Genomic DNA, 27,018 nt, shown 5'->3' with positions numbered 1-27,018 from the left:
TCTCACTCCCTTGATGTACGCGGTTGACGGAAGCGGGCTTTAAATAGGTGTTTTTAAGTGATTTCTGTTTTTGGTTGGATGGAAAGCAAGAACTTTGAATGAATATGATGAGAAAAACTTTGCATTCATTCATTACCCTGCGCGGATGTCTCTTTTTTGTTTCATTTCCCATTTTCAATTTTCTACTTCCCTTCTTTTCTTCTCTTTTCTTGTCCTCTTTTTGTATTTTACATTTTGGCCGGGCATTTGTGGCGACGCCACGGTGGCGGCTTGTGGCTCAATGTTTGTTGGTCTTTTCATTTCCGATCTTCATTTCTCCCATGTGTGATGGGCTATTTGTTGTAGTTTGAGTTGTTTGATTCTCTGTGAATGCTTGATATTACCCTTGGAAATGAAATTGCTATACTATCACAGTACCACTACCCGAGCGTTCATGTAGTTTCTCACGTGACTGCACAGTAAATGCGGGATAAAAAAAAAATAAAAAAAACAAAGCTGCCTGAGGCAGAAGCCGTAAGTCGCTTAGCCCCAAAGAGGCAGGGCTGCGCCAAGACTTCGCTTAGATCAGCCCACACTCGACAAGCGGGTGCAAAATACGACCCGGTCAAATTCAGACCAGACTCTCTCACCACTCCAACGACTAACGACAACAGGGTCACGATGTAAGTGCTGCCCGGTTCGACTACAATTCGAATGCGAAGAAGCAGACATTGACGATTTTCTTTTACAGGAGTCACCGGAAGTACGAAGCGCCTCGGCACGGTTCGTGAAATCCTTTTCCTATACAACGCCCGTTTCGAAAATTTTCATCACTTAGTCGGCCGGTTCTGTGTGCAATGGTATACTGACACAATTGTGTTTATAGGTTCGCTTGCCTTCCTTCCCCGGAAGCGCGCGACCCGTCACCGTGGAAAGGTCAAGAGGTTAGTATTGGCGACATCAGGAAAAATTTTCGGGTTGGGAACGGTATACTGAGACTTTACGGCAGCTTCCCCAAGGATGACCCCAAGAAGCCCGTCCACCTGACGGCCGCCATGGGTTACAAGGCCGGTATGACCACCATCGTCCGTGACCTTGACAGACCCGGTGCCAAGATGCACAAGAAGGAAATTGTCGAGGCTGCTACCGTCATCGAGACTCCTCCGGTATGTATTACCTTAATCGAGACGATGGGAAGAGACGGAGACTTACAAAATCATAGCTTGTCGCTGTCGGTGTTGTTGGATACATTGAGACTCCCCGTGGTCTCCGCTCGCTCACTACTGTCTGGGCCGAGCACCTGAGCGACGAGGTCAAGCGCCGCTTCTACAAGAACTGGTACAAGAGCAAGAAGAAGGCTTTCACCAAGTACGCCAAGAAACACGCCGACAACAGCGGTGCTGCCATCACCCGTGAGCTCGAGCGCATCAAGAAGTACTGCACTGTCGTCCGTGTGCTCGCCCACACCCAGATCCGCAAGACCCCCGTCAAGCAAAAGAAGGCCCACCTCATGGAGGTTCAGGTCAACGGTGGCGCCATTGCCGACAAGGTTGACTTCGCCCGCAACCTGTTCGAGAAGCCCATCGAGATCGACAGCATCTTCGAGAAGGACGAGATGATCGATGTCATCGCCGTCACCAAGGGTCACGGTTTCCAGGGTGTCACCAGCCGTTGGGGTACCACTAAGCTGCCCCGTAAGACTCACAAGGGTCTGCGTAAGGTCGCCTGTATTGGTGCCTGGCATCCTAACCACGTCCAGTGGACTGTTGCCCGTGCTGGTCAAATGGGTTACCACCACCGTACATCGTGCAACCACAAGGTCTTCCGTGTCGGAAAGGGTACTGACGAGGGTAACGCCTCGACTGAGTTCGACATCTCCAAGAAGCAGATCACTCCGTACGTTTCCATCCCTTAACTTTGAATCGAAATGGCAAATACTAATAAGGAACAGTATGGGTGGTTTCGTCCGCTACGGTGAGGTCAAGAACGACTTCCTCCTCCTCAAGGGTTCCGTTCCCGGTGTTAAGAAGCGTGTCATGACCCTGCGCAAGTCCCTCTACCCCCAGGTCAACCGGAGAGCTACCGAGAAGGTCGAGCTCAAATGGATCGATACTTCGTCCAAGTTCGGTCACGGTGCTTTCCAGACTGCCGAGGAGAAGAAGGCCTTCCTGGGTACCCTCAAGAAGGATCTTGTTACTACTGTTTAAGGTGTTGGGATGGAGTGAGATGTATTTTCCGTTTATTTTCCTTTTCAATAAAAAGTGACAATACCTTCAAAATGTTCCAGTAGAGCGTATAATTCTAACGTTTGGTAAGAAAGTGTGGAAATATTTTGTAACAGACAGTGCCGGGTCAGAAGATTTCGGTTTTGGTTTTAAGATATATATCGCGCATGGCGGAACATAACGTACCTTAACTCCAATTGTTAGCCATCCTTTCCATTGACAGTTATTCTGAGTTATTTCTAGGCCAAGTACTATTATTATCGAGAATAATCTGTCAAATCAAGCGGCCCTCTCGCGGAGTGCATTGCGTCATGGGTCCTGTCTTGCGCCCAACATTGATCCTACGATCCAGCCACAACTTCTTTCTCGCACATCACAACTACTCTCTACTCCAACAAAGTCCATTCCCCAGAAACAACATTCACAGAGCAAATCCCTTCCAAACAACAACAACACGAACCATGTCCTCCGACGACGCCTACCTCTCCTTCCTTGAAAAAGCCAACTCCGACCACTCCGCAGGCCAACAGTCCCAGGCACAGACGCAGAGAACACAAACGCAGACCGTCCACGCTAACGCAGAGATCCCCGCGAGCTTACAATCAATGGACGCGTTCTACATTTCTGAAACAGATGAGCCGTTTGAGCCTGTTGTGTTGGAATTTGAGGGCGCGGGGAGGGGGGAGTGGCCTGGGTCTTGTACGCTTGCCCCTCTTCCATAAATCTTTACATTCCATCTGATAGCAGATACTAATTATAGCAGCGCAATTATCGTCCCTAATCGTTCCCGATAATGACCTCTCGAATAGCATCACAACGCTATCAGCCTCATCCTTCGATCCGCGGAATCAATACCCCAGTGTGTTTAAGGCAGTTCGCGCGGCGGCTTCCGGGAAAGACGAGGATGTAGAAGTGAAGGTGTACCGGGTTGATGTTGGGTCGTCGCGGGTGGATTATTTTATGCTGGGGTTGGATACTGAGAAGGAGAGGATTGTTGGGTTTAGGACGAGGGCTGTAGAGACTTAGCTTGATATATGGGCTATATCACGGTTTATGATGGTTATATGCATACGGTAACTTGCTTTTGGAGTTATGGGAGTATATATGCAATGCGATGACTTGCAGATGCAGGTGCAGTTTGAGACGGATATATATAGTAGCAGGTTGGGTGGTTGTCTGTGTTCGGATGGTCTACGAGGACTCATGTCTAGGGCTTATATTACATTAAATACGAAGTACAGAACACCCAATATACATTAAAGTTCGAAAAGCAACTGCATATATGAAATAGATGAATATACTCTGTACAGAGTACACTATAGTAGTCTTGTTCTCAAGCGGACAGTAAACATCGCCAACGCAAGGGACGCCAGGGTAGGTGCGAGGGAAAAGACCGAGCGCCCGAAGAACCTAGAATACGCAAGCACGGATACAAAGTACTGTTGATTTAAAATAGAGGGGGGCAGGTAGAGTTATATTTCACTGCAGAAGTAGACATTGCTTGGGGATGTACTTCGCATGTATACAGGATTATTGTCTGACAGCCAGACCAGGTGAAACGGTATGTATATCCTTTTCTTTGATATTTTGCCTCTTTTAAGATAAATACATAAGTCAAGGGAATAGGTTCCTCTTTGAACAGGGTAGCTGTTGTTGTGGTGATGGTGGAATGTGGTGTGGAATGCGTAGTCGCGGTGAGCGTTTATCCCAGGGTTATTCTACTATGTAGACCCGTTGAAGGAGTAGATTCCAGAATTCCCTTGCCTGGCAACCGTTTGCTTGTTCGAATGGTGATGGTAGGATAGCGTTGGTGGTAGAGGTTACCGCTAGAGGATAATTGTATAGAGTAGGAGACACAATAAAAGAAACATTTATTCTACAGTCAAAACAGGACTCCTCCAATGCAATTCGAATTGACAGTACAATCAGATAATACTGATAATAATAAACTATGCAGGTCCCTGCAAGGCCCTGACAGACCCCTCCTCCCTTGCCCTCGTCTTTGCATTTCTTCCTCGATCATCATTCCAGTCACTGTTTTCCTTTTCCTTTGCGTGTCGTTGTATTTTCCTTTTCTTTTCTATATTCTTTCATTCTTTTGTACTGTGTTTGTTCGTCTTTTCTCTTCTTTGTTCCTTTCTTTCATTTGCCTTTCGTCTGTTTGCTTCGTCGTGCTGTAGCAGCGTCTTTCATTCACGCAGCTCTCTCTCGACCTGCCAGTCTTTGTTTCAACCCTCCCCCTCGAGTCGTCACCCATCCTTTTCCTCGACTTGAATTGAAAGACACTATTGATTGTCTGTCCGTTCATTCACAGTCAACGCGTGATTTGACGTGTGCCTTGATCCATCGCTTTGGACTCGCGTTGACATAAAATAACAATCCTAATGTCAGGAAGCGTCTAATTGATACGTGACAGCTAACTGCAATAATATTTAATACATCTGGTGAGTGCCATAGCAGCTGCGTGCTTGAAACAATTCTAACTGAGGATATCAGAACGGCACAGTTGAAAATCGAGTGTGCCCCCAAAACAAACAACTAAATAACAGAATGGCCGACCTCCCACCAAACGACTCTGTCCAACACACGCCCGAAATGGGTACCGGGACAACTCCCCACATCGAAGTAAACTCGGGCGACGAATACCCCTTCAGGGATGCAGAGGAAAGCTACGCCAACGCATCATCCCAGAACCTGATCGGCCGCGCCCTAACCCCCGGACTCCAAATTCCACCCATTCCACCGTCTCCCTCTTCAGCAACCGGAACTTTTCACAGCAGTTTGGCTTCTCCTACCTATCCCCAGGAATCTTCAGAGTTCCTGATTCCCCCGCGACCGTTGCATCGTCTTCGCGATGAGCTGGACCAGCAGACTCCAACTCGTTCGCCGGACTTGTCTATCATGCCATCGCGACGGACAAGCTGGAGCTCCGCGGTGGGAAGCCATGATACTCGGACGTATGGATTCAATCCTTTTATGGACTCGAGGGCCCCGTCAAGGTCGGATAGCTATGACAGCGACGTGAATACGCAGACGGTGTCGGAAAAGTACAACATCATGCCGACGGAGGGGCTGTTGCTATTTCCGGAGGATGTGGAGAAGGATGATTATTTGCATAACCCCGATGCTGGAGAGAGAGACCGTCGATGTGACTTGTTTAATCGACGGGGTATTCTGAATATTGGAGGATTGACATTGTTGACGTTGGGGTTTTTGACCTTGTTTATTGGGTATCCTGTTATGTATGACTTTCCACTCGCGGATACCAAGTGAGCGCTTACTGAATTTCGCAGAACTGCATTCAAACATAACGGAAAGCAAGGAAACTGTGATCCTGGAGACACATTATGTCTGGATGTTGGCGAGCGCCCGATACTGTCGAATCTTCGCACGGGTCTCGTTGATCCGGACACCCCGGAGTCGGTGATGTCCAAGAAGGCGGCAGATGGCAAGGATTGGAAGTTGGTGGTAAGTTTGAGTCTGTATGGGGGCCTAGAGAAGACACTGACAGGCTAGTTCTCGGACGAATTTAATACCGACGGGCGAACATTTTACGACGGGGACGACCCGTACTTTCAGGCGATGGACTTTTGGTATGGTGTGACGCAGGATCTGGAGGTTCGTTCGCAGCTCTTTTGGGAAACAAGAATAGGGCTGATTGTGTATAGTGGTACGACCCCGACGCGGTGACAACAAGAGACGGCGTCTTAGAAATCCGCTTCGACAAATTCCCCAACCACGAACTCAAATACCGTTCTGGCATGCTTCAATCCTGGAACAAGATGTGTTTCAAAGGCGGCCGCCTCGAAGCTAGTATCTCACTTCCTGGTGACGGGAGTGTATCTGGTTTCTGGCCCGGTTTCTGGGCTATGGGCAATTTGGGTAGGCCTGGCTACCGAGCTACCACAGACGGCATGTGGCCGTACAGTTACTACGACGAGTGTGATGTTGGTATTACGCCTAACCAGAGTTCGCCTGATGGTCTTAACTTTCTGCCTGGAATGCGTTTGCCTGCTTGCACATGTAAAGGTGGTGAGCACCCGAGCCCGGGGCATTCGCGCGGTGCGCCAGAAATCGATGTTATCGAAGCCAGCGTTGCACCGTTGAACGGGGATGGAAAGGTTGTCGGAACAGTGTCGCAGAGTTTGCAAATGGCTCCGTTTGATATCTGGTATATGCCAGATTATGGTAAGCATTATGGACATACAAGCTGGTGACCTTAACTAACTGGTGTTAGACTACGCTGCCGTCTACGATGAATCAATCACATACATCAACGACTACCGTGGTGGCCCTCTGCAACAAGCGATGTCCGGAATGACCACATTAAACAACAAATGGTATAACGGCACCTCCTACCAAACCTACGCCTTTGAATACGCCCCCGGCGAAGAGGGCGAGGTCACCTGGTTCGTCGGCCAAGACAAGACTTGGACACTCGATGCTCGCGCCCTAGGCCCCAATGGTAACATCGGTCAACGCGTGATCCCCAAAGAGCCCATGTCGATCATCATGAACTTGGGTATGGCGTGGAGTTTCGCGCCGATTGACGAGATCATCTCTAAGTATTTCCCGGGGTACATGAGATTCGATTATGTGCGAATCTATCAGGACCCGGATGAGGTGAGTGTTACTTGTGACCCGCCGGGCTTCGAGACGACAGAGTACATTGAGAAGCACCCGGTGGCGTATCAGAATATGAATGTGACGTCGTGGTATGTTTTCTTGCTTCCTCAAGTCGTGTTTGCTCATGCTAATAGAATTTAGGAATGATGCCGGGTACGAATGGCCCACGAACTCGTTCATGCATGGATGTCCTGCTTGAGATTTTCTTTCTTTTTTTCTCTTCGCTTTCTCATTTTGTTCCTTTAATCACTTCGGATCCTCCGGTCCTCTGGAGGACCGTTCAGCGGCATCATGGCGTCGGGCGTTTATCGGATATGTTGGATGTTGAACTGTCTGTGTATATTATCTTTTCTTCACATTTCCCCCTTTTCTCTCACTCGATCTCTTTTTATCTCTTAACATGCCTGAAAATTTGCGCCATTTTGACCATTTCATGCATCCTGTCCCAGAACAACATCCTGACCTCGAACTCGAACATGACATTGACACTGGAGCACGATCGAGGGCTAAGCTGCCACTATACATATACAGAGCAGTACAATATTAATCGATGCATTTGCCAACTCTCTCGGATCATAAGTAGTCGTATTTGGGTTGGATAAAACCAGATTACTAATCGCATAAATTATAAGTTATGCGCAGCTTCACCTCACGTCACTTCTCATCTCCACCAAATGAATATTGAATTCAATACCAGCATCTTAACAGACAGATATCCCTGGTACAAGACTGCTTATGTATTGAACAAATTCAACCGATCGGAATTGCTATACTGATTCAAATCCGGTTCTCTGGTGTCTTCCCCGCACCGGCGCGTCGCAGCTTAAGATACCCAACGAGCACTCGAGTAGACAGCTGACTTTCTTCTGGGAGACGTTCAGTACCTCCAATGGATCTTCCCTGAGCTTGCTATCCCGTCAACTTCCTCTTCAAATTTGGACCCTTGTCAGTCCCCTCCGCACATCAACCAAGCTAGCAAATAAACCCAGCAAGTGCTTCGCGACTTCACAGTCAAGATCCCATATCTAACTACAAACCCAGATACACTTCTCTCCTTCCTTCCTTCCCATCCTCCATATCACCAATTCTATCGTGAGATCAACATGTACCCCACAAACCGCCGCGGCCCCGGCCAAAACCCGCGCCACGCCCACGGCCAACAAACCCAACCCATCCTAATCGACGACGACGAAACATACGACATCATCCGTCAACCACCCCGAAACCACCCACCCCCGCGCCAGCAACCCATCACCAATTTTGGCTACTACGACGACGGCGACCAAGACATGGATGATGACGAGGACGAAGATGACGATGATGGTGGAATCGACTTTAACATAAACAATGATCCTGATGTCCTTCTCGATCCGGATAATAATGTATCGTATTCGCATCTTCCAGCGCATGAGCTTGTGAACTTTGCGCCGCATAATCATCCGCGCCGGGCACATCCTCACGCACTGCAACGACCACGTCCCCAATCAGACTATACATATACCTACTACGCACACACCCAATCCCCATCAAACCAACACAACAACAAACTCCGCACGCGCGCCCGCGAAGACCGCCATGCAGCACTATGCATCCTTCTAGACCGTGAACTCCTCATGCTCCAAGCGCTCTCGCACAACGAGACCCTCCCACAAGCGCGACGACGGTTCCTAAGTAAAATGATGGCACCGCAGGATAACACGGATGCGGGCGCGATCAGGGCGGAAAGATATACGATTCATGTCCCCGGGAGTAACAGTGGGGGTGGGGCGGGTCAGTATGTGACTGTGCCGAGGGGCGTGGTGGATGTGTGTGAGATGGGGGATGAAGGGTGGGGGAATAAGGAGGGGAGGAGCCAGCCTGCTTCGCCAGCGGCCTCGCCGTTTGGGAAAGTGAAGAGTCGGACGCCGACTCGTCCGAGAGCTTCGACACCGGGTTCTGCGAATAGACGGAGGAGTGGTGCGAGGTAGATCATTATAGGATCGCGCCTACAATGACTTCTTACAGGGGTATTGAATAACGAAAAGATATGTGTACAAGTGAAACCGAACATGGCAATTAACATACTATACATACATGCATCAAACATAAAAACAACCAATATAACAAATAACCGATAGACCCGATGCTGTAGACACTATTGCGCCTGCCCGTGGATTCGCTATTTACAATGTTAGGTGGGTATCAATGTGTAAATCAGGCCTGCAACCTTGTCAGGTTGGTCCCGGCATGCTGACCTGATTCGAGTCTGCTGGATGTCAACGTGGACATCACTGCAGTGACTGTAGAAGAGTGTTTCTTCTGTACTCTGTACTCTGAGCAAGCAGGCGGATGCTGAGATGCAGCTACTCCTCCCAAATACCAACTATCTTCTCAGCATTGATCAAGCTCTCGACATCCCCAACCTGCTTGCGCTCAGGCACTTCCCGGTTGCGCATCCGTGCCCGGACGGCTTGAATATTCATCGGCGTCAATCCTTGGGATGGTGGTGGATCCGGTTCCGTGTAGAAGGGGTGAAGACGGTGGGAAGTGGTAAACCGGACTCGGCCATCCCTCATGACTGGTAATTGTCATTGCAGGGGTTCCGAACTCGAGGATAGTCGGTTGAGATGAAGGTAGACATCAGTTCCGTATCTATTACAGTCAGTAGGATATCAAAAAAAAAAAAAAAAAAAAAAAAAAAAAAAAAAAAAAAAAAAAAAAAAAAAAAAAAAAAAAAAAAAAAATGAAGCGGAAAGAAACGCACCCTTCCATGCTGATCAACTTGAGATCTCCACCAAAGTATCGAGCATAGAGTCGACTGATAGGCAATCCATAACCGAAACCAGCCATTGGTGCCTTGAAGTCACTCTTGTCGAAGTCCGGGTCCAAACTGGGAGTTTCTTCCACAGTGGTGTACATGTACGTCCAGACCAACGGAATGGCCGATCGCGCAATGCCACCACCCTCGTCAGAGACCTTGATCGTGATGTCCTCCTTGCCTTCAGCGATAATAACCTTGGTAATAGGGAATTTCTCGGTTTCGGCTCCATGTTGTTCAACCACTGCACGCAGAGAGTTCTTCAGGGTTTCGAAGAGCATGTGCGACAAATGGCCTGGGACGTACATGAAGTTCAGGTCCTCTTTGCAGACAAGCTGCACCTTCGGAGCTTCGAACAGACCGTAGTAGTCCTCACACACAAAGCGCGCATTCTCGATGGCCTCGAGAGCGACTTCGCGCACGTTGGTCTTGGTACAGATGATGCCGACATAGTGTGGATGGCGAACATGCGTTTGCTCAGTCAAGGCGATGTGTTGACCAATTAACATTCGTATACCAATTCGCGACATGTAGAACCGATCGAGGAAGGACTGGACAGTGGAATCAATCTGCAAGCGTTGTCGTTTCCGTTTCCATTCGAGAATACCCTGGGCGACGGTGGTGACAACACTATCGTGACGACGTTTGATCTGCTGGAGAGTCTTTGCAAAGCGTTCATTGTAGTCTTTCAACTCAGGTGGCCAGTCGCCTTGATCATCAGACGGAATGAAATATCTGCGGGCAGCGGCAGCGGCTTTGCTGTGACCATTGCCATTCTTGCCATTCGACGTAGGAGAGGACCGGTACTGCCCTTCACGGACACTGGGATTCTGGGTGGTTTCGGAGAGGATCTTGGAAGCGCCACCATTCATCCGACCAGGCCGGAGCAGACGGGCTTTGACTTCTTGCGTCAAGGTGGGGCGGGGGAGGGTGATAATTTCCTGCGCCATGAGTCTTTTGCCTTGTATGGGTGGTATGAGGGGTTCATACCTCGAAAGATTGAGCGTACCAGTCCTGGACCTTTTTGATCGACGGCATTTCACTGAGACCATCGGGAAGTTGACCAAGGTCCTGGACACGGTGGGCAAGGCGAATGGGGAGTTCTTCGGACATGAATTGCGAGGCGCGAAAGAGGGTGCCTGTAACCACATGCGACACAACGGTCAGCTTGACAGCTGTCTGAGATGGGGACTAGGTCGCACATACCGGTTGAAGGTCTGTCACCAAATTGGACCATTTGGCGTAGAGAGACACCCGTGGCAGGGAAGCTGGCATAATGTCTGATGGTGTCCATCAGGCGCTCCGACGGCTTCCACATGGTGTCACAAGATCAGGCCAAAGGCCTGGAGAAGTTCAGAGCAATGCAGTAGTGTGTAGGTGGGTTCGAATTGAGAACGAAGAAGGATAGGTAGCCCAGGAATAGGGAGGAATGGTAAGAAGATGGCAGGAGAATCACGGAGCTCTCTTTCTACCGAGGTTGAGAGGCTCGGGACGGCGGGAGAGCAATACCCCGGAGAGGCAATCAGCTGATAGAAGCGTCAATGGAGATTCGGGAGGAATTATAGAGCATTTAGAGCAAGCTGCAGCCGAGAGGAAGCTCGCCTCTGAATTTGGAGAGAAGAATATAAGTTGAGAAAGAGGAGGAAGAAGAGGAGAAGAAGAAGCCGAGAAGCGGGAGGTGGGAATGACTCTACTTTGCGGAGGACCGGGGAAGTCACGTGTGGGGGGTTATGTCAGGTGATGCCTCAGCCCAGATTAGGATTCTTGGTATTGTGAGATATGCATAATAGATTAGAATAAGAGAAAATAAAAGAGAAGAAGCAAAGAGACCTGGAGGACGGAGTAGAGATGGTTTAAAATATATATGTAAAGGACACCGGCGTTGAGTCACCACTTGGCTCCCCTTTCGCCCGATTGACCGGGGAATATCAAGAAAAAAAACATATGATAGACTGAAATCATTGTCAATATAATGGATATTATGGGAATGGAAAACAAATCAATTGCATATGAAAACGAAGCTTTGCGAAGGATCAAAGGCGAGCCTGTATAACACGTGATTGCCGAGTCTTCTCTAGTATTATCAAGACTTAATAAGTATACAAACCAGATCCCGGAATAACTGTCATAGACTCTGATATACATTGAGATTCTCTCTGTGACATCTCCAGGGGCAAAAATCATTAATACGACCACTGCTTATGCTAAAGCAGGTCATCTCGGTTGTTGCGCGTAAATTTCTGCCACTTCCCAACCACCACAACCCACCACCACATCTTTTTTCAACATCCAGAATTCCTTTGGATTTCCCTTCTGGTCCACCCACAGAGACAATAATCTAAAAACTGGGGCTCGCTGATACCCGCCGTTGACGTCCGTTTTCCAGTTCGGTTTGTGCGGCTGTCACCACGGAGTCAAAAATACCCAAAAGGGGAAAAGCACACGCACACATTTTTTTTTTCTCCCTTTCTCGCTTTGTCTAACCCTCTCTCTCTTCTCTTTCCTTGTCTCCTCTTCTGTCAATTCTGACATTGACTCAAGGTCTTCGGATGTACGGTAATTCTGCTGCATCCCCGTTCTAGCTGCATCCGGGAATTTGACTTTAGTCTTCCGGCCAAATCAAACCGACACAAATCAACCCACTTACACACTTTAAAACTATACACACAATGTCTCGTCGACGGGCTTCTCACAGTGAGCAACTGTCTTCATTGTCGACTCTCAACGAGTCTCCGGCATATCCCTTTTCCAGCTCTCAACAACAACAACAACAGCAACAACACCAGCAACCACCCCGCCGGGGGCCCATTGAGGGCCCCAATGGCCGCCGGTTGATCCGGAGAGTCACCTGGCGGTCGTCGACGTACAAGCTCATGGCCTCGCTATGGGTTCTGGGCGTCTTTTATATCGTCTGGTTGATTCGCGACCTCTTCTATCTTCCATTCACCCCGTCCGATGGGGTATCAAGCCCGAAAGCAGACGAGTGAGTTTTCATCTCTTTCCGCATCTCCGGGTGTCTTCAGCCCCGCGATGGATAGCAACTCACAAGGCCAGTTTTCTGGCTCACTTCATGGGCCACCAGGAGTGTGGGATCTCATCTCTATCCCTCTACAATCATCCAGAGGTGGGCGATGAACATGGGTTCTGCCGCACCCGAGCCTCATTGCTCAGTGCCATGAGCAATGGTGGCCGTCATGGCTTTGATGCTGCATATACCTCACAGGGTAAGATATCGAAAGTCACCGTCATGGCCATTCACTGACAATAACAGGCTGTTCCTACAGGTGGTACACCACGGCGCAGATCTGTGAGGTGCTGCAAAAGTTCGACGGTATTGCCTTTGTGGGTGATGATACCATGACCAATGTGTATGCAGGATTCAATCTTCTCCTGCGAGAGAACTTGGCATCTGGCGCTCTGAAGGAATGGGACATGAGCCCTGAACAGCGCGAAATTTGTCGTTGTGACTCGCAGTTCACCAGCAAGTCCTGCTGGCCCCAGCGGGTCACTGCTAGTGACCAAGTGCCTGCTCAGGATGACACAGCCCTGACTCACAGTCCCTATGTCTGCTCGACCTGTAAGCGTACCACTATATTATTATAAACCTTCATACGCAGACGCTAATAACAACCCTCAATTTAGCTACCCCACATGCATACCTCTCGATTAGCGGCTCTCCGACCTCGAAAAGCGTACACGAAAAATTCCACCGGTTAACAAACCAGGGAGGTCACAAGAAGACCCTCCCCATCATCCATAGCCTTTCCCTCGCAACTTCGTATTCCCTATCCACTGCCCAAACCAGCATGGACGAATGGCAAGCTTTGACCAAAAGCACTGGCCACAACGCCCCATTCCTCTGGATTGGCCCCACCGCACTCGGCCACCAAAAGAAGCCCGCGGGTAGCGAGGACCTTCCTGCTGTGTGGCAATATGCCATCGATACGGCTGAAGCTGCGCACGAAAGGGGAATGGATGTTCTTGGCATGTATAATGCTACCTTGCAGGCGGATAGCTTCGATGGGACGCACTATGGAGAGAAGGTAGCTTTGATGCAGGCGATGATGGTAAGTACCCCACTGGCCGACTGCATAAAAGGACCGTTTAACTGACATTCGCATTCTAGGTGATCAACTGGTTAGATACTCTTTAGTTTGGAGTGCACTTTTCTATTATGGGCTTTCTTGCATGGCGTGATGATGATGGTTAGCATTTAGACCAGCGTAGGCGCGGATCCGGTTCTTTAAAAAACATATACATTGATTTGATTTACAGGCCAGCGTGTTCGTTGCAATTGGCGATCAATTGGGTTTATCTAGGGAAAATAAAAGTTGAATGAAACCTTTTTTTGATATGCAACTACAACATTAACTCGGAGAAGTCCACTCATGTAACCGCCATTGCTTCAAGATGTGCGGTCCCCATTCTGAAAACGAGGCAATGGTTCTGCTCCAGAATTTGTAATCGACGATATAACTGCATCAGTCAGCAGACAGTCACATACTAAGCCCTCTAATGACTAGTCATTTCTATTTTTCAGCATCCCAGAGAAGATTATCCAAGCCAAGCTATATTAAGCACCTCACAGCGTAAAAATTCCCTAATCCATCAGCCATTTGTTACCAGCCATCGTAATTATCAACAGTGTGAAAGAATAGAACATACTCATACGCCCTCAACGCCTTTCGAATCCCCTCCCTCTCTTCACTCCCCATCCCCGAAACTTATCACCACCAACTAGACTCCACGGAAAATAACTCATAGCAATATATAAGATATACCCACTCGGAACCCACATCTAACCCGACTGCTGGTTTTGATAATAATCCACCACGTTTGGGGTTGATTGGTATTGTCGTTGTGTGAGCTCTGCGAGTTCCCGGAGCTCGTTTTTGGTGCTTCTGGGAAGGGAGGAGGTTTGTTGATTCTTTCCTGTCTCTGGATCATCAAATTCAGTCTCTTTCCAGGAGATACTTCTGTTATCAGTATTCATTAATCTAGTTGGTATGGTGTAACACGCACTACATGTAAACCTTCACAGCACATTTCGATTCAGATATTTCCTTATCCTTAGAGGAAAACCGCTCAGGTGCTACTCAAGGCTGCGCCGTGGCTTACTGCTATTTCTTGAGGCTTTCAGGCGGATGTCTCGGAGAGCTTTTGCTTTAAGATCCAGGTTGTTGGTCTTTGCTGTGTTTGGACTGGGGAGGCGTGTTCGCTGCCTTCCCAGTGGTTTCTGAACTATTTCATTTCAATGTTGGCGCTGGTGTAGGAGTTGTTGGTATTGATGGGGTTAGGTGAACAAGAGATGTCTTCATTATTATAGTGATGATTAGGTTTTCATTCTACGAAGATATTAGACATGCTAACCCTAACTGGAACACTACCTGTTAGTTGCATCCGCAGCTCACCAACAGCTTAACAAGGCATAGCTTGCATATTTCTCACCTGTTCAAGTTTGCTTGCTTCGTTGCAAGATCCAGAATGTGTTCAAATGACTCCAGAATACCAGGAAGATTCACTACGTGAAGACAGCTATACTCAAACTTCTCATCATCACGGACACTCCGCTACATCGTTTGTGTTTGAGGAAAACCAAATCAAGTAACCATTTTTAGATCTGGTATCCGCGCTATATTCTCCCAGCTATGGTTAGAAAAGCGGATTAGTCTGCTTCGGATGTCCGAGGTGGAAGAAGCCAGACTTCATATGTAAATGGAGTGTTATTCTTATTGTTATTATTCCTATAATGGTATGAGCCGAAACGATAAGTCCGGAACGTGGTAGGTCATAGCCGAGTTCATCTACCATTCCTTGAAGCTGACCGCACTCTAGCACTACCGTAGACAGCCCGGAAGTCAGCCTCTGCTGATGCGCTATTGTCGCCTTTCTGATGCTGTCTGAATTATCAGTAGGATGAGCGCAGTTGGAAGGGAACTGCATATCCTTCTCCCCCAAGTTCCTGATTGATGAATCTCTAGGCAATGTAATCATATGGCTCATCAGTGCCTTCCTTGGTAGTATGGACTAAGGATCATGTCTCTTGTTCAGCTTATGCGCCTCAAAATGGCTTGGTGCTTACATTCCAGCCCTCATGTCGGTCAGTGTTGACTTGGGATCTGCTTTTTCATGCTGCAATAACCGTGCTAAAGGCGCATCTATTGGCTTGAAGAGCCATATAGTCACATCATTCATGCCTTGGTACTGCAGGCGCCCATTTGTGCCACAGACATCAAAAGCGTTCTTCAACGTTGCGCCACCGGTCTACTTTATATAAAAATTGCCCAATTGCAGTTGACAAAGCATTTCAAAGTGTGTCCTCCGTAGGCCCTTGCTCAGACTACGCCCCCCGAGACTCAGGGCGATGCTGCGATATCCGGTTTTTAGGGGGTCCGAGGAGGTTTATTTCTCAATTGAGAACAACCACAGGGTCAAGGATTCTAAAATCACCACTTGCCAGTCCGCATGCCGAGCCGATGGGGTAACCCATCCTCCAGGAGAGATACATGTAAGCCAGGCCATTGAAATTGGCGCATTTAGGAAACTAATCGTGGAATTGGCTGCGCCAGACACCTAAAAATAAAGGTTATTTTATGAAGACGTGTATTCATTCCCAAATGGGATAAATGCCATCGGTACTGCATCGAGAGCTCTCGCCTTTCTTGAGCCAGATCAGGAAGTTGTGGATTACTGGTAAGTGTCTTCTTCTCCTTCTGTAAAGTATGTATTGTTATTAACCATTACCCAAATGGCTATATGTAGGAACGAGACGAGTGATTAAAGGCAGTCGCTGGGGCAAAGCCACATTCTATTACGCAGGCAGTAAGAAAGAGCTGGGCGAGCTTGAGAAGTCCTTGGAATCAGGATGACGGGTCAGAGCGCTTTCTATGTCTTCCTAGGCAATACTCACCTCTCGTCCCAGGACTTGTATTACATTCATGAGTTGGCTGACAAGTATAATTTCATTGTGGCGTGTGGTGGCTCGGTTTGCAAATTCGTCAACACGGAGATCTTTCCATGGGCAGATATTCGCATGACAAGTTTGATCAGGATGTTCAGTGGGCCTTGTAATGCCGCGACTGGTAGGTAAGACTCTCATGCACCTTATAGAACACAGCCGGTGCCTCTTCTTACTGACGCCAATCATAGTATTGTGATAAACCCCCAATACCGCCATTACAATGCAATTCACACAAGCATCAAAGCGATTTACGAAGACATCTTCTTCCATCTCAACGCATCCGAGCTGAATTGCAGCTGCCTTGATGTTGTCAAGCGCATTTACCTCTCCAACAAAAAACAGTCTCCCACCCATCAGTTGCCCAAGTGAATTACTCATCCCTCGACCCCATGGCCCATATCTACGAGCGCCATCGTCGCCGCCCCCATGGTAGCCACAGCAAAGTGATCGCAATTGTCTTCCACATCCCAGAAAGCGTAGCTTATTTTTATAATGCTTTAAATGCCTGCAGGGGCTCTAGTTTTGGGGCAAATTTCACACTGGCTATCTCATTCGCGCAGGTAGTGCATCCGCATAAACTGGATTGGGTGGACGGTCATGGGGTGCCGATGCATATTGTGTGGATTAGTTTAGAACTTGAGGAGAAGGGGAATATCGTGCAGACGGTTGAGAGGGTGTTAGAGACAGTTGAGAGGTCAGAGGCTAAGAATCCAGCTGGACAAAGAACACGTGTTAGATGAAGAAAGTATGGTGTCACGGAGTATGGGCATTCACCAACAACGCAAGATGTTTGTAAACTTTGGCCTGTTTGAATATAGGGCAGGAACCCCCTTCGCACACTAGATAGCGCAGCGCTGGCAGGCCCAGCTTCCTTCTTTCCTTCTCCATGTTAGTATTTCGATAGAGAGTCTACCAATAAATTTATATTGTTCGAGACTGTCACATATGGCAGGGAAGAGAGAAGAGAAGAAGTAGAAAGTATTTACTGTCATATGAGTCTATTCATTTTTTACTATATTAGGGCTAATTTGCCTGATTCAGGAGCACACAAAAGCGGACCTTGGTTGGCCCTATATCTGGTTTCATTCTTAGATTCATACCCCGCTCCACCTATCCGACGAGCAAAGTGTACTTGCTGGGAAATTTTCCTGGAAGGGGCAACAGACCATCCAGGCCCTGGGGGCACTGCCAGATGCTGGCAGGCTCTGAAATACACGAAATTTAGAACAACCACAACTTCCCCAACACTACATGGACCTCAGGGGCAGCTAACCAGCTCCATTGAGGAAGAGGAAGCTCTGATTCGGGAAATAGCCTCCCCCCAGACGCCAGAGATCAATCAAGAGGGCGAAGCCGATACCTCACCAGGGTCCTGGCATGGTCATATTAATGAGGGAATAGTTAAACATGCTCTGTTCCACCAGGCAGTCCAAAAGGCCCCAGGAATTGACCGATTAAGCTTCTGGGCCCTCCGGCTCTTATGGGAGTGGGACAGCCCCAGAATTGTTGCTCTAAACCGATAATGCTTCCGGCTAGGTCTACATCCACCAGTGTGGAAGGTGGCAAAGGGCATCCTGCTAGGAAACTCAATAAGCCGGACTACACAACTGTGAAGGCCTACCGGGTTACTAGCTTACTAAACTGCTTAGGGAAGGTGGTTGAGAAGGTAGCAGCAGATGCAATTGTCCACCACTGTGAGACTATGGGAGTATCACACCCAGGGAAGATGGATAGTCGCAAACAATGAAGTGCAATTGATGCCGTAGCATGCCTGATACAGAGCACCCATGAGGCCTGGAAGTACCAACAGCTCGTGGGAGCACTATTCCTTGATGTGAAGGGAGCATTTAATCATGTCAGCCCAAGCCGACTGATAAATCGATTGTTCAAGTTCAACCTGGATGGGGACCTGATTCAATGGGTGCAATCCTTATTAACTGACAGATGGGTCTAGCTGCAGATTGACAACACACAGTGTCGGACACAGCCAATCAATGCAGGTGTACCACAAGGCTTACCAGTGTCTCCCATTCTGTTTATCATCTACCTCAGTGGTGTGTTCGATGTGGTTGAGAGGAGTATAACTGGTGTCCAGCCTCTTTCTTTTGTAGATGATATAGCTCTGCTTGCCTCAGGACATTCTGTCAAAGATGCCTGTGAAAAAATGCAAAAAGCAGCCAAGGTGGCTAAAAAGGGCGTGATAATGTAGTCCAGTTTGATGCAGAAAAAACAGAAGCAGTACTGCTCACTCGCAAACGGGACCGGGAGCTGAAATATCAGATTCAACGAGCACGAGTGGAAGTAGATGGCCACTGTGTGCCCTTCAACCCAGAAGCAACCCGATGGATTGGTGTCTGGATTGACCCCGGCCTATATCTCAAGGCCCAAGAGGATGCAACCTGCAGAGATTATGACTTAAGGGAAACAATACAATATATTTTCTTTGAATGCCGAAAATGGCGACACCAACGGAACAAGCTCTACAAGGATTTAGAGATAGATGGAATTATGAAACCTGCTGCAGCAGAAGAGCACTCGCAAGGACGACTTTTAGGAGAGCCCAGAGCTACCAGGGCGCTGCTACAGTTCCTGGCCAGTACCAGCATAGCTCTACTCCGAGCACACCTACAGCGAACGGCGGAAAGGGCCCAAAGAGATGACGAATGGACTGGAAGCATTGGAAGTGGCAGTTAGAACAGGAGAAGGATAGCAAGGGAGGGGGAGGTAGCCTAAGTTGAATCCCAGCTTAGGCCACACCCACCCTGTTCTAAAACACAAGGAGAGCACTCTGCTCGAAAGCCCTGCGCATACAGGCGGTTTGGGGCGAGGAAAAGGACCAAAAACATTATAAAGGGAGCCAGGGTCTCAGGAACTAATAGGGATAAGACTGTAGAATAGCTACCGGTCTCAAGTCCACGAATATGGTCTGCCATAGCTCTAGGGCTTGATATGGACAATAAACTTGATTAACTGATGATAATACCCCGCTCCACCAAAAATTCCTCCTCCATTACCCACCGAAGCAACTCATCCCTCTTAAATTGCTCCATCGCAGCCCCCTCCAACACAAACCTCAACTCAAACGCCTGCTTCGCTGTCCTCTTAACATCCCCCAAATCCTTCGCCGGCAAAACCCAGCAAACCCCCTTCACCTTAGTCTCCGGGGTGTCATACTTCTGCACCTTTCCCAACGACCAAAGTCAAGATAAAAACCCATCCACCACAGACTGGACACAATAATGCTTCGGCCATAGGCGGGGAAGAAAGTAGTCATGTCGCGGGTGTCTGCGATGGTGCGTAGGATACCGCCGATGTAGGGCTCTGTTAAGGCGGTGATTTCTTTGCGGAGGTTGCAAGCTATGTTTGCTAAACGAGTGAAGTTGGCCGTGGCTAAAATCGCAGAGAACCCATCGGGAAGAGTGTCTTCTGGAAGAATGGATGCGTCATAGGACGCTTCAACTGCGGAAAGGGCATTTCCAGTATATGTCGCAGGGAGGAGGTATGGTTTGCGGACCCCCGGCATGCCACCTACGGGGAGCTCCTACGAGGTATCAGCCAATTAGCCTGGGTGTTGAAAGATATGGGAGTGCAAAAGGGCGATATAGTCACTATTTACATGCCCAATATTCCGAGGCGATAGTCGCAATGCTAGCCTGTGCTCGGATTGGAGCGATTCACTCGGCCGTGTTCGCGGGATTCCCTGTGCCAGCATTGCGTGGGCGGATTGAGGATGTTTGCTCCAAGATAGCCTTGATAGTTGACGAGAGCGTGAGTGGGGGAAAGGCTATTCCCATGAGGCGCATTGTTGATGAGGCACTGTCTATGTACGACAAGGACCATCTGGTTCAGTGTCTTGTGCTCAAGAGGACCGGTAGCCCCATCCCTTCGCCTCCGGGAGGCAGTGATCACTGGTGGCATGGAGAAAGCGCCCAATGGCCTAATTACATTGCGCCGGAGCCGATGGATTCTGAGGACCCGTTGTATCTGCTGTATATCTCTGGCTCGATGGGGAAGCCGAAAGGCCTCCTTCATTCGATGACTGGATACCTGTTAAACTTGCATCCATCAGACACCATGTTTTGTGCGGGGGATGTGGGTTGGATCGCCGGGAACAGTTATCTTGTTCATGTTCCGCTTTACGAATGATGAAGGAACGCCCAAATGGTGTCAGCAAAAGCATGGACAATTAGACAGTTATTGCCTGTATCGGGGAACCATTGGCCTCGAATGTATAAGAGTGATGCTATGAAATGATCCGTAGAGACCAGGTGCATGTCCTGGATGTAAGTTTATTAACCAAATAATCTCAAGAAATACTAACTTCTCTACAGACATACTTCCAGACAGAAACAGGATCGCATGCCTTTTCATCTCTCGCCGGAGTCTAACCCATCAAACCCGGCACAGCGGCTTTGCCTTTCTTTGATACCAATCCAGCTCTGATTGATTCCATTACTGGGGAGGAGATTGAAGACAATGACACAAAGGGCGTTCTAACATTCAAACAAGCTTAACCAAGCATAGCACGTACCATCTGGGGTGATCACAGTCGGTATTTAAAGATTTACTTCGAGGCTTACCGCAGATACTATGTGAGGACTCCTCAATCTGGTGAGACCATCATGTTGATCAAAAGCAGGCGACCGGTGACGCTTCCTATCAAGACCAAGAGGGTTATTACCGGGTCCCGGGCTGAGTAGGCGATGTGGTCAATGTGTCTGGACATAGACTGTTAACTGCTGAGATTGAGTCTGCTTTGCTAGGCCATGGTACGTTCCTGCTGCTGACCTTTCACCAATCCACTACTGATGGTTATCATTTCCCTGGCTCATTCTCTGAGATTGCAGTTGCTGGGATTTCCGACGACATGACCGGAAAGGCTTTGAGCGTGTTTGCTTGTCTCAAGGACAGCATTCAAGATGACAAGGAGTAACTGAAAGCGTCTGCCAAGCAACAAATCGGAGACATGATCGGACGATTCGCAGTTCCAAGGCGCGTCTCCATTATGAGTAATCTTCCAAAACTAGATCTGGGAAGATGATGAGACTAATATTGAGAAAGGTCTTGGAGGGCGAGAGGCAAGACTTTGGAGATACACCCACTGTGCTCTGCGCGGCGCAGACTTCATATATGTTTTTGGTGGATGATATCGCTAGGGAGTTTTTGGCGGAGTTGCAGTCGTTTGGACAGAAGTAAATACCTCTTCTTAGACAACGGATACGGATAGCTGACTTTGAATGAATCCCATAATCATCCCATCCTTGACGCCTTCGACGGCCACCTGCGCCATCTGGCTAATTACTACGGCCCCTACTGCTATGTAGCTATCATCAAGATTCTCTTTGGCTACATCAACGGCCGTATAATCGAGCACAAAATGGAGCAGTCCAATTTCAAGTTCCACTCCGAGTCGCGGCTCATGCCCGTGTTCCTGCGGACTAAAGTCGGGGGATGCTGAGATCCTCCTGCATCTCCTGTGGCCAAAGTCCGCCTTTCCTGAGGAGGATATCTGATGCGGTAATCTCCGGTTATGCAGGAGTTGATGCTGTTTACGGACTTCACGAATGATATTTTGTCATATTATAAGGAGTTTATCTTGCATGGCGAGAGGGGGAACTTTGTGGAGAATTTCGCGGATACGCATGGGATGCAGCAGTTGGATGTGTTGCAGCATTTGACTGGTTATACACCAAAGGTTTGTGATATTCTCTCCCGCTCTTTGATTCATCGTATGCTGACTTCTGCAATTGCTCAAGTCTGTCTATTTGATGCTCGACAGCAATGAAGATTTGTTGCAGACTGAAGAATTTTGTCACGGGTTGGATTATGCTTTGTACGGCCCATCGCCGGTATTATCTGGCCGAGTTTTCGAGGATGAGCAGTACCTCCAACCGTACGATGAGGATGCATAGATGAACACTATATGCCAATCAGTAACATCATTCGTTAGAGATAGTTGAGCGATTGCTATGCAGACCAGCATAGAAATATAGATAAATTTTTAAATTCAAACCATCTATGTATCTACAAATCCAAGAAATAAAACCAATTGAACCATCAGACCCCTTCCCTTTTTGTCCTCATACATCGTAAAACATTTGTATAAATTTGCACTTGTCCCTCAGACCGAGTCCTTTCCTGGTAGATGGATCAAATGGATGTGCTGCTCTCTGCAATTATGTGCGATCATCCTACCCCTTTATATCCAAATTAGACGTGCAGGGCAGAAGTCTCCGCCTTGGCTAAGGCGGCTTCGTACGGCTTGAGTGCGTTCTTCACCTCGGTTGAGACGAACTTCTCGACCTGCTGGGGGGCACGGCCAGTGAAGGTGCTGGGGTCGAGGAGGGCGTCCAATTCGCCTAGGATGGGGGCAAAAAACTCGGTGCGACGGATACGGTCTAAGAGGTCGTTGTTCTTGCCGTGCTTCTTGACGTTATCGGCGGCTTGGTGAGAGAGGACACCTGTGACTGTTAGCGCAAGATCTTCATATTCGATTTATAGTGTAATTTACGGATCTCCTCGTGGGCGTCCTGGCGGGACAGTCCCTTCTTCACGCAGGCCATGATGACGTTCTCGCTAGAATACAGTTAGCCGCGTTTCAAATTTCAGGTAAAAGCAGCGATAACCCACGTGGCCATGAAAGGAAGCTCATCGTTCACACGACGTCTGATGACCTCAGGGTAGACAACGAAACCGGAAGTGATGTTGTTCAGAAGGATGAGACAGGCATCGGCGGACAGGTAGAGCTCGGGAATGCTGATACGACGAATGGCACTGTCATCCAGAGAACGCTCAAACCACTGGGCCGAGTAGGTGTCAAGAGCGTCCTTGGGAAGGTTCTGAAGGTGTCTTCCGAGCGAGCACAAACGCTCGGACCGCATAGGGTTACGTTTGTAGGCCTGCACAGGTCAGTATTTGCACCAAGGCTTGGTCTGGTAAACAGAGTCGTAATTCCTGCATACCATGGCACTGCTTCCAATTTGGTCCTTCTCAAAAGGCTCCTCAAGCTCCTTAAGCATAGCAAGGTGACGGATGTCAATACCGATCCGTTCGCATGTCGAACCGAAAGAGCCAAGGGCGTTGGCGACATCAACATCGATCTTTCGCGAGTATGTCTGGCTGGAGATGATGAAGGCGGAGTTAAAACCAGCCTTCTCAGTAACAAGCTCGTCCAATTGTTCAACCTTGTCGTGGTCACCGTTGAAGATCTGGAGGAAAGAGGCCTGAGTACCAGTGGTACCCTTGACACCACGGAAGCGCAAGTCATCACGCGCCCGCTCCAAATTGCGCAGATCCATCAGCAAGTCCTGGATCCACAGCGATGCACGCTTGCCAACCGTCACGAGCTGCGCGGGCTGTCCATGGGTGAAACCCAGGCAGGGCAAGTCCTTGTATTCATTGGCAAATGCGGCCAACTTGTCAACCACAACGGCGAGCTTGGGGATGAGGATGTCGAGACCGTCACGGAGGAAGATAAGATCCGCATTGTCGGTGCAGTAGCACGAGGTAGCACCCCAGTGGATGATACCGGCAGCGGCGGGGGCGACTTGACCGTAGGCGTGGACATGGGCCATGACATCGTGTCTCCGACGCTTCTCCTCCTCAGCGGCAACAGCGAACTCGTCATCTTGGATAGTGAGGTGAGCCTTCATCTGCTCAATTGCCTCGTCGGCGATCGGGAGACCGAGTTCTGCGATTGATTAGCCTAGGCCCCGGACGAAGGGCAAATCTAGCAAGAGAATAAGTACCTTTCTGAGACTGCGCAAGCCATAACCACAGGCTTCTCCAGGTTGAGAAACGGTTTCTGGGTGAAAAGAGATACTTCATCTCCGAACCTATCACCCCGCCCTATTAGTACGGAAACGGAGATCACATGAAATTGAAGACTTACTCGAGTATCTCGAGTTCAGAGGAGTCTGATAGAAATCATTGCTGGTAGCCATCCTGTCAGGAAGGTGAAGGTGTCTGAGGGGGGAATGCAAGACGAATTGGAGGGAAAGAGGTGGTGCAGAAAAGGTCGACGAATTTTTTCTCTTTTTCTTGATTTGGAGGGATTGGCGGGGGTCTGGAGGCCGCTTATCAGTCACGTTATCAGGCGGGACCAGCAGATCAGTCAGGTGATATGGTTCTTGGCAGTATTGCCGGAATAAGGTGATTGTGCAAATGATTATGGATTAAGACTATCAAGTAGACTAGTAGATAGGAATAATGCCGGAATAGTGCATCTAAGCCAAAGCTGCCAGTTGCGCAGACAGAGACGTCTTGTCGTACTTGACGTATTTGCCTCTGCCTTTGTCGACCTCATGGTACCGGTCCCAGAAACGTGCATACAATGGCTCCAGAACAGCCTGTATCTCGCGTGCCAACACAGAGCGCACCTCTCGTTCCATATAGAGCGACTTATGCCTCGATACCAGCTCGTCGAAGCTGGCATTGAAGGATTTGAATTTGTCCTTGATAGCGTCTTTGTCCTTGGAATGGAGTGACTTGAGAATAGCAGCCGAGTCCACAGCGCCACTCGATGTCGGCCTGGTTGAGCTGCCCGCTCCTCGAGAAGTATACTGCACATCGAGAAGGAAATGTGACGTTTCCTTCCAGGCATCCAGATAGGTGGACGTAGCACGCTTCCGGAAACTATCAACTCGCGCAATACTGTCTGGTGACCCAAGGTAGCGCGCTAACTCGGGGCTCTGTCGGATGAAGCGATCGACAATACAGAAGACATTAGAGAGGAAAACACCTTGAGCAGCCTTTGTGCGATGGAAGTTACGGCCCCGTGTCTCAAGTGAAAACAGGAGAGCCTCAATCATATCCAAGATGAAATGCGATAAAAGCGTCGAGCTGTCAGGACTGACATCTAATGGAGCAGTGCCCGATGTGTTCGATGTGAAGCGCCAGTTCCCATCTCCAAGGGACGTCAGGATGGAAGCCAGCGGCCCAGAATAGGCAGTCAAGGTGGACAGCGAGCTCATGACTTCGTTGACTAGCGGTACAGTTCCACCATCAGGTGGAAGAACAGGGAGATTCGACGCCTTGCGTTTTGTCTCCTCGAGCAGTTCAGACAAGGATGATTTCGCGGTTTCACGGACGGGCCTAAGAGCTTCGATGAACAAGCTTTTGAGCTCTCCAGTCTTTGATTCCACACGATATGACATGGCCGTAACGATCTCAATAATCTCAAAAGCGAGGAAGCAATCCGTCATAAGATTAGCTTTGATGTATTGGTTGAGTTCACGCAACGTCTTCGAATACTCGGCCATTGCCGAGCGGCACGTTGCCTGCAGGGCCAATCCCCGTTGATCTCCTGTGAAAAGTTGCGATATGTTTTCATGCTCCGCATATATGAAGCCTTCCAGCGCATTGGAATAGATTCCGATACCGTTGGTGCCCTGCTTGTATGGACCATCAGTAGCCCTTCGCTTGACAGTATTGAGCGATGCTATGGCAAGGTTTTGTAGGCTCGAATTGATGTACGGTCCGCGAATTTCGGCATATATCTGCAATGCGGGGTTGTCATCTTCGTTTTTCCGTGATCCATGGTTGGCTGCTGAGCTGATTGCCGCGCATATAGGGGCGAGTTCGGCGAGAGTGTCTTCGGGAATCGATGGGAACGGAAGTTCTGAGAGCCGGAGAAGAACATGTAAGCTATTTTTTCCCTCTTTCATACATTTTAATCCCAATAGTAGCACATACCTTTCGTCAAATAGTGTAGGGGTTCGACAGGAGTAACATGATCGCTCAGCATGCCGCGGAACATGTCTTGAAGCTTCCCGCTCCCCGTGTTCAATAAACCAGTAAATTCTGAGATGGCTTTTTGATTAGATTTCAAGTTCGTCGAGCTAAGGTCCACAAGCGCCTTTTCCACGCGCCTCATCGCCGTAAGGTACTGCGACAACCCAGCGCTCTCCGGGCTTTATTAGGAGTCAGCAAATAGTTCAACCCAGCTAGGTACTAACTGTCAAATACTCACCCATCACGGATGACACCCTCTTCCCGGCCCTTCGCATCGAGCGGTTGGCGAAGACGTTCAATAGCTTCATTGACCTTGTCGATATTGGTGTTGGTAATTTGGAGCGACTGGGTGTTGCTGTAGATCGGCCCAATGGCATGCTTCACCACATTTCCTCCAGACTCTAATCGGACCATCGAGCCCTGAATCTTCTTCGTGAGGACATTGAGCTTATCGAGGTTGGCGTATAGCACTTCCACCTCTGCGCTCTCTTCCGCGAACGCCGTATTTCTGGGGGCGACCATAGTCGGGCGAGTCGAGCGAGTCGGTTCCCGCGATCAGTATGAGATAAGTACAACAAATATCCTCATGCCTCAAGGCAGGCGTAGACGTATTATACCAACATGGTAAGTTCAATAACAATAGATGCGATTCAACTCAGGAGGCTCCGGGCCCCATAACGCAAGCAATACAGTAGCAA

The 27,018-nt window shown here is 48.9% G+C and overlaps 11 protein-coding genes across 11 annotated transcripts; 8 read left to right on the top strand and 3 right to left on the bottom strand.

The window, feature by feature from the left end:
• Nucleotides 1-18: 18 nt before the first annotated feature.
• On the top strand, nucleotides 19-2,351 carry rpL3 (60S ribosomal uL3 domain-containing protein). The gene is made up of 6 exons (XM_040787511.1): nucleotides 19-662; nucleotides 731-762; nucleotides 866-923; nucleotides 989-1,145; nucleotides 1,202-1,875; nucleotides 1,931-2,351. The coding sequence occupies exons 1-6, from the start codon at nucleotides 463-465 to the stop codon at nucleotides 2,184-2,186; spliced, it is 1,377 nt and encodes a 458-aa protein (XP_040641322.1). The 5' UTR covers nucleotides 19-462; the 3' UTR covers nucleotides 2,187-2,351.
• A 314-nt stretch (nucleotides 2,352-2,665) lies between these two features.
• EURHEDRAFT_450602 (uncharacterized protein) lies at nucleotides 2,666-3,230 on the top strand (the record flags this gene model as incomplete). Its single annotated transcript, XM_040783889.1, has 2 exons — nucleotides 2,666-2,903; nucleotides 2,968-3,230. 2 exons carry the CDS (start codon nucleotides 2,666-2,668, stop codon nucleotides 3,228-3,230), a joined length of 501 nt encoding a protein of 166 aa, XP_040641321.1.
• Nucleotides 3,231-4,799: 1,569 nt separating this feature from the next.
• On the top strand, nucleotides 4,800-7,394 carry EURHEDRAFT_529133 (SKN1/KRE6 family beta-glucan synthesis-associated protein; the record flags this gene model as incomplete). Its single annotated transcript, XM_040787096.1, has 6 exons — nucleotides 4,800-5,446; nucleotides 5,498-5,672; nucleotides 5,721-5,822; nucleotides 5,873-6,392; nucleotides 6,442-6,919; nucleotides 6,972-7,394. 6 exons carry the CDS (start codon nucleotides 4,800-4,802, stop codon nucleotides 7,027-7,029), a joined length of 1,980 nt encoding a protein of 659 aa, XP_040641320.1. The 3' UTR covers nucleotides 7,030-7,394.
• A 107-nt stretch (nucleotides 7,395-7,501) lies between these two features.
• On the top strand, nucleotides 7,502-8,944 carry EURHEDRAFT_409861 (uncharacterized protein). The gene is made up of 2 exons (XM_040781212.1): nucleotides 7,502-7,818; nucleotides 7,872-8,944. The coding sequence occupies exon 2, from the start codon at nucleotides 7,934-7,936 to the stop codon at nucleotides 8,795-8,797; it is 864 nt and encodes a 287-aa protein (XP_040641319.1). The 5' UTR covers nucleotides 7,502-7,818; nucleotides 7,872-7,933; the 3' UTR covers nucleotides 8,798-8,944.
• Nucleotides 8,945-9,397: 453 nt separating this feature from the next.
• On the bottom strand, nucleotides 9,398-10,945 carry EURHEDRAFT_513489 (PDK/BCKDK family protein kinase; the record flags this gene model as incomplete). Its single annotated transcript, XM_040786171.1, has 4 exons — nucleotides 9,398-9,461; nucleotides 9,574-10,568; nucleotides 10,618-10,766; nucleotides 10,834-10,945. 4 exons carry the CDS (start codon nucleotides 10,943-10,945, stop codon nucleotides 9,398-9,400), a joined length of 1,320 nt encoding a protein of 439 aa, XP_040641318.1.
• Nucleotides 10,946-12,296: 1,351 nt separating this feature from the next.
• Nucleotides 12,297-13,780, top strand: EURHEDRAFT_375457 (uncharacterized protein; the record flags this gene model as incomplete). The annotated part of the gene is made up of 5 exons (XM_040778746.1): nucleotides 12,297-12,610; nucleotides 12,682-12,851; nucleotides 12,899-13,204; nucleotides 13,270-13,694; nucleotides 13,754-13,780. The coding sequence occupies 5 exons, from the start codon at nucleotides 12,297-12,299 to the stop codon at nucleotides 13,778-13,780; spliced, it is 1,242 nt and encodes a 413-aa protein (XP_040641317.1).
• Nucleotides 13,781-16,492: 2,712 nt separating this feature from the next.
• On the top strand, nucleotides 16,493-16,957 carry EURHEDRAFT_375456 (uncharacterized protein; the record flags this gene model as incomplete). Its single annotated transcript, XM_040778745.1, has 2 exons — nucleotides 16,493-16,713; nucleotides 16,777-16,957. The coding sequence occupies 2 exons, from the start codon at nucleotides 16,493-16,495 to the stop codon at nucleotides 16,955-16,957; spliced, it is 402 nt and encodes a 133-aa protein (XP_040641316.1).
• Nucleotides 16,958-20,071: 3,114 nt separating this feature from the next.
• On the top strand, nucleotides 20,072-20,734 carry EURHEDRAFT_521381 (acetyl-CoA synthetase-like protein; the record flags this gene model as incomplete). Its single annotated transcript, XM_040786841.1, has 1 exon — nucleotides 20,072-20,734. The coding sequence occupies one exon, from the start codon at nucleotides 20,072-20,074 to the stop codon at nucleotides 20,732-20,734; it is 663 nt and encodes a 220-aa protein (XP_040641315.1).
• Nucleotides 20,735-21,917: 1,183 nt separating this feature from the next.
• On the top strand, nucleotides 21,918-22,998 carry EURHEDRAFT_300934 (uncharacterized protein). The gene is made up of 2 exons (XM_040778269.1): nucleotides 21,918-22,283; nucleotides 22,345-22,998. Exons 1-2 carry the CDS (start codon nucleotides 22,119-22,121, stop codon nucleotides 22,498-22,500), a joined length of 321 nt encoding a protein of 106 aa, XP_040641314.1. The 5' UTR covers nucleotides 21,918-22,118; the 3' UTR covers nucleotides 22,501-22,998.
• On the bottom strand, nucleotides 22,799-24,531 carry ade13 (adenylosuccinase ADE13; the record flags this gene model as incomplete). Its single annotated transcript, XM_040786170.1, has 6 exons — nucleotides 22,799-23,055; nucleotides 23,100-23,164; nucleotides 23,219-23,487; nucleotides 23,551-24,278; nucleotides 24,337-24,423; nucleotides 24,480-24,531. 6 exons carry the CDS (start codon nucleotides 24,529-24,531, stop codon nucleotides 22,799-22,801), a joined length of 1,458 nt encoding a protein of 485 aa, XP_040641313.1.
• A 282-nt stretch (nucleotides 24,532-24,813) lies between these two features.
• On the bottom strand, nucleotides 24,814-26,842 carry EURHEDRAFT_400629 (EXO70 family protein; the record flags this gene model as incomplete). The annotated part of the gene is made up of 3 exons (XM_040780023.1): nucleotides 24,814-26,207; nucleotides 26,282-26,499; nucleotides 26,559-26,842. 3 exons carry the CDS (start codon nucleotides 26,840-26,842, stop codon nucleotides 24,814-24,816), a joined length of 1,896 nt encoding a protein of 631 aa, XP_040641312.1.
• Between the last annotated feature and the right edge of the window lie 176 nt (nucleotides 26,843-27,018).

The sequence above is a fragment of the Aspergillus ruber genome (genome assembly GCF_000600275.1).
Source record: "Aspergillus ruber CBS 135680 unplaced genomic scaffold scaffold00005, whole genome shotgun sequence".
NCBI classification, from domain to species: domain Eukaryota; kingdom Fungi; phylum Ascomycota; class Eurotiomycetes; order Eurotiales; family Aspergillaceae; genus Aspergillus; species Aspergillus ruber.
This window is presented reverse-complemented; position numbering and strand designations above follow the sequence as displayed.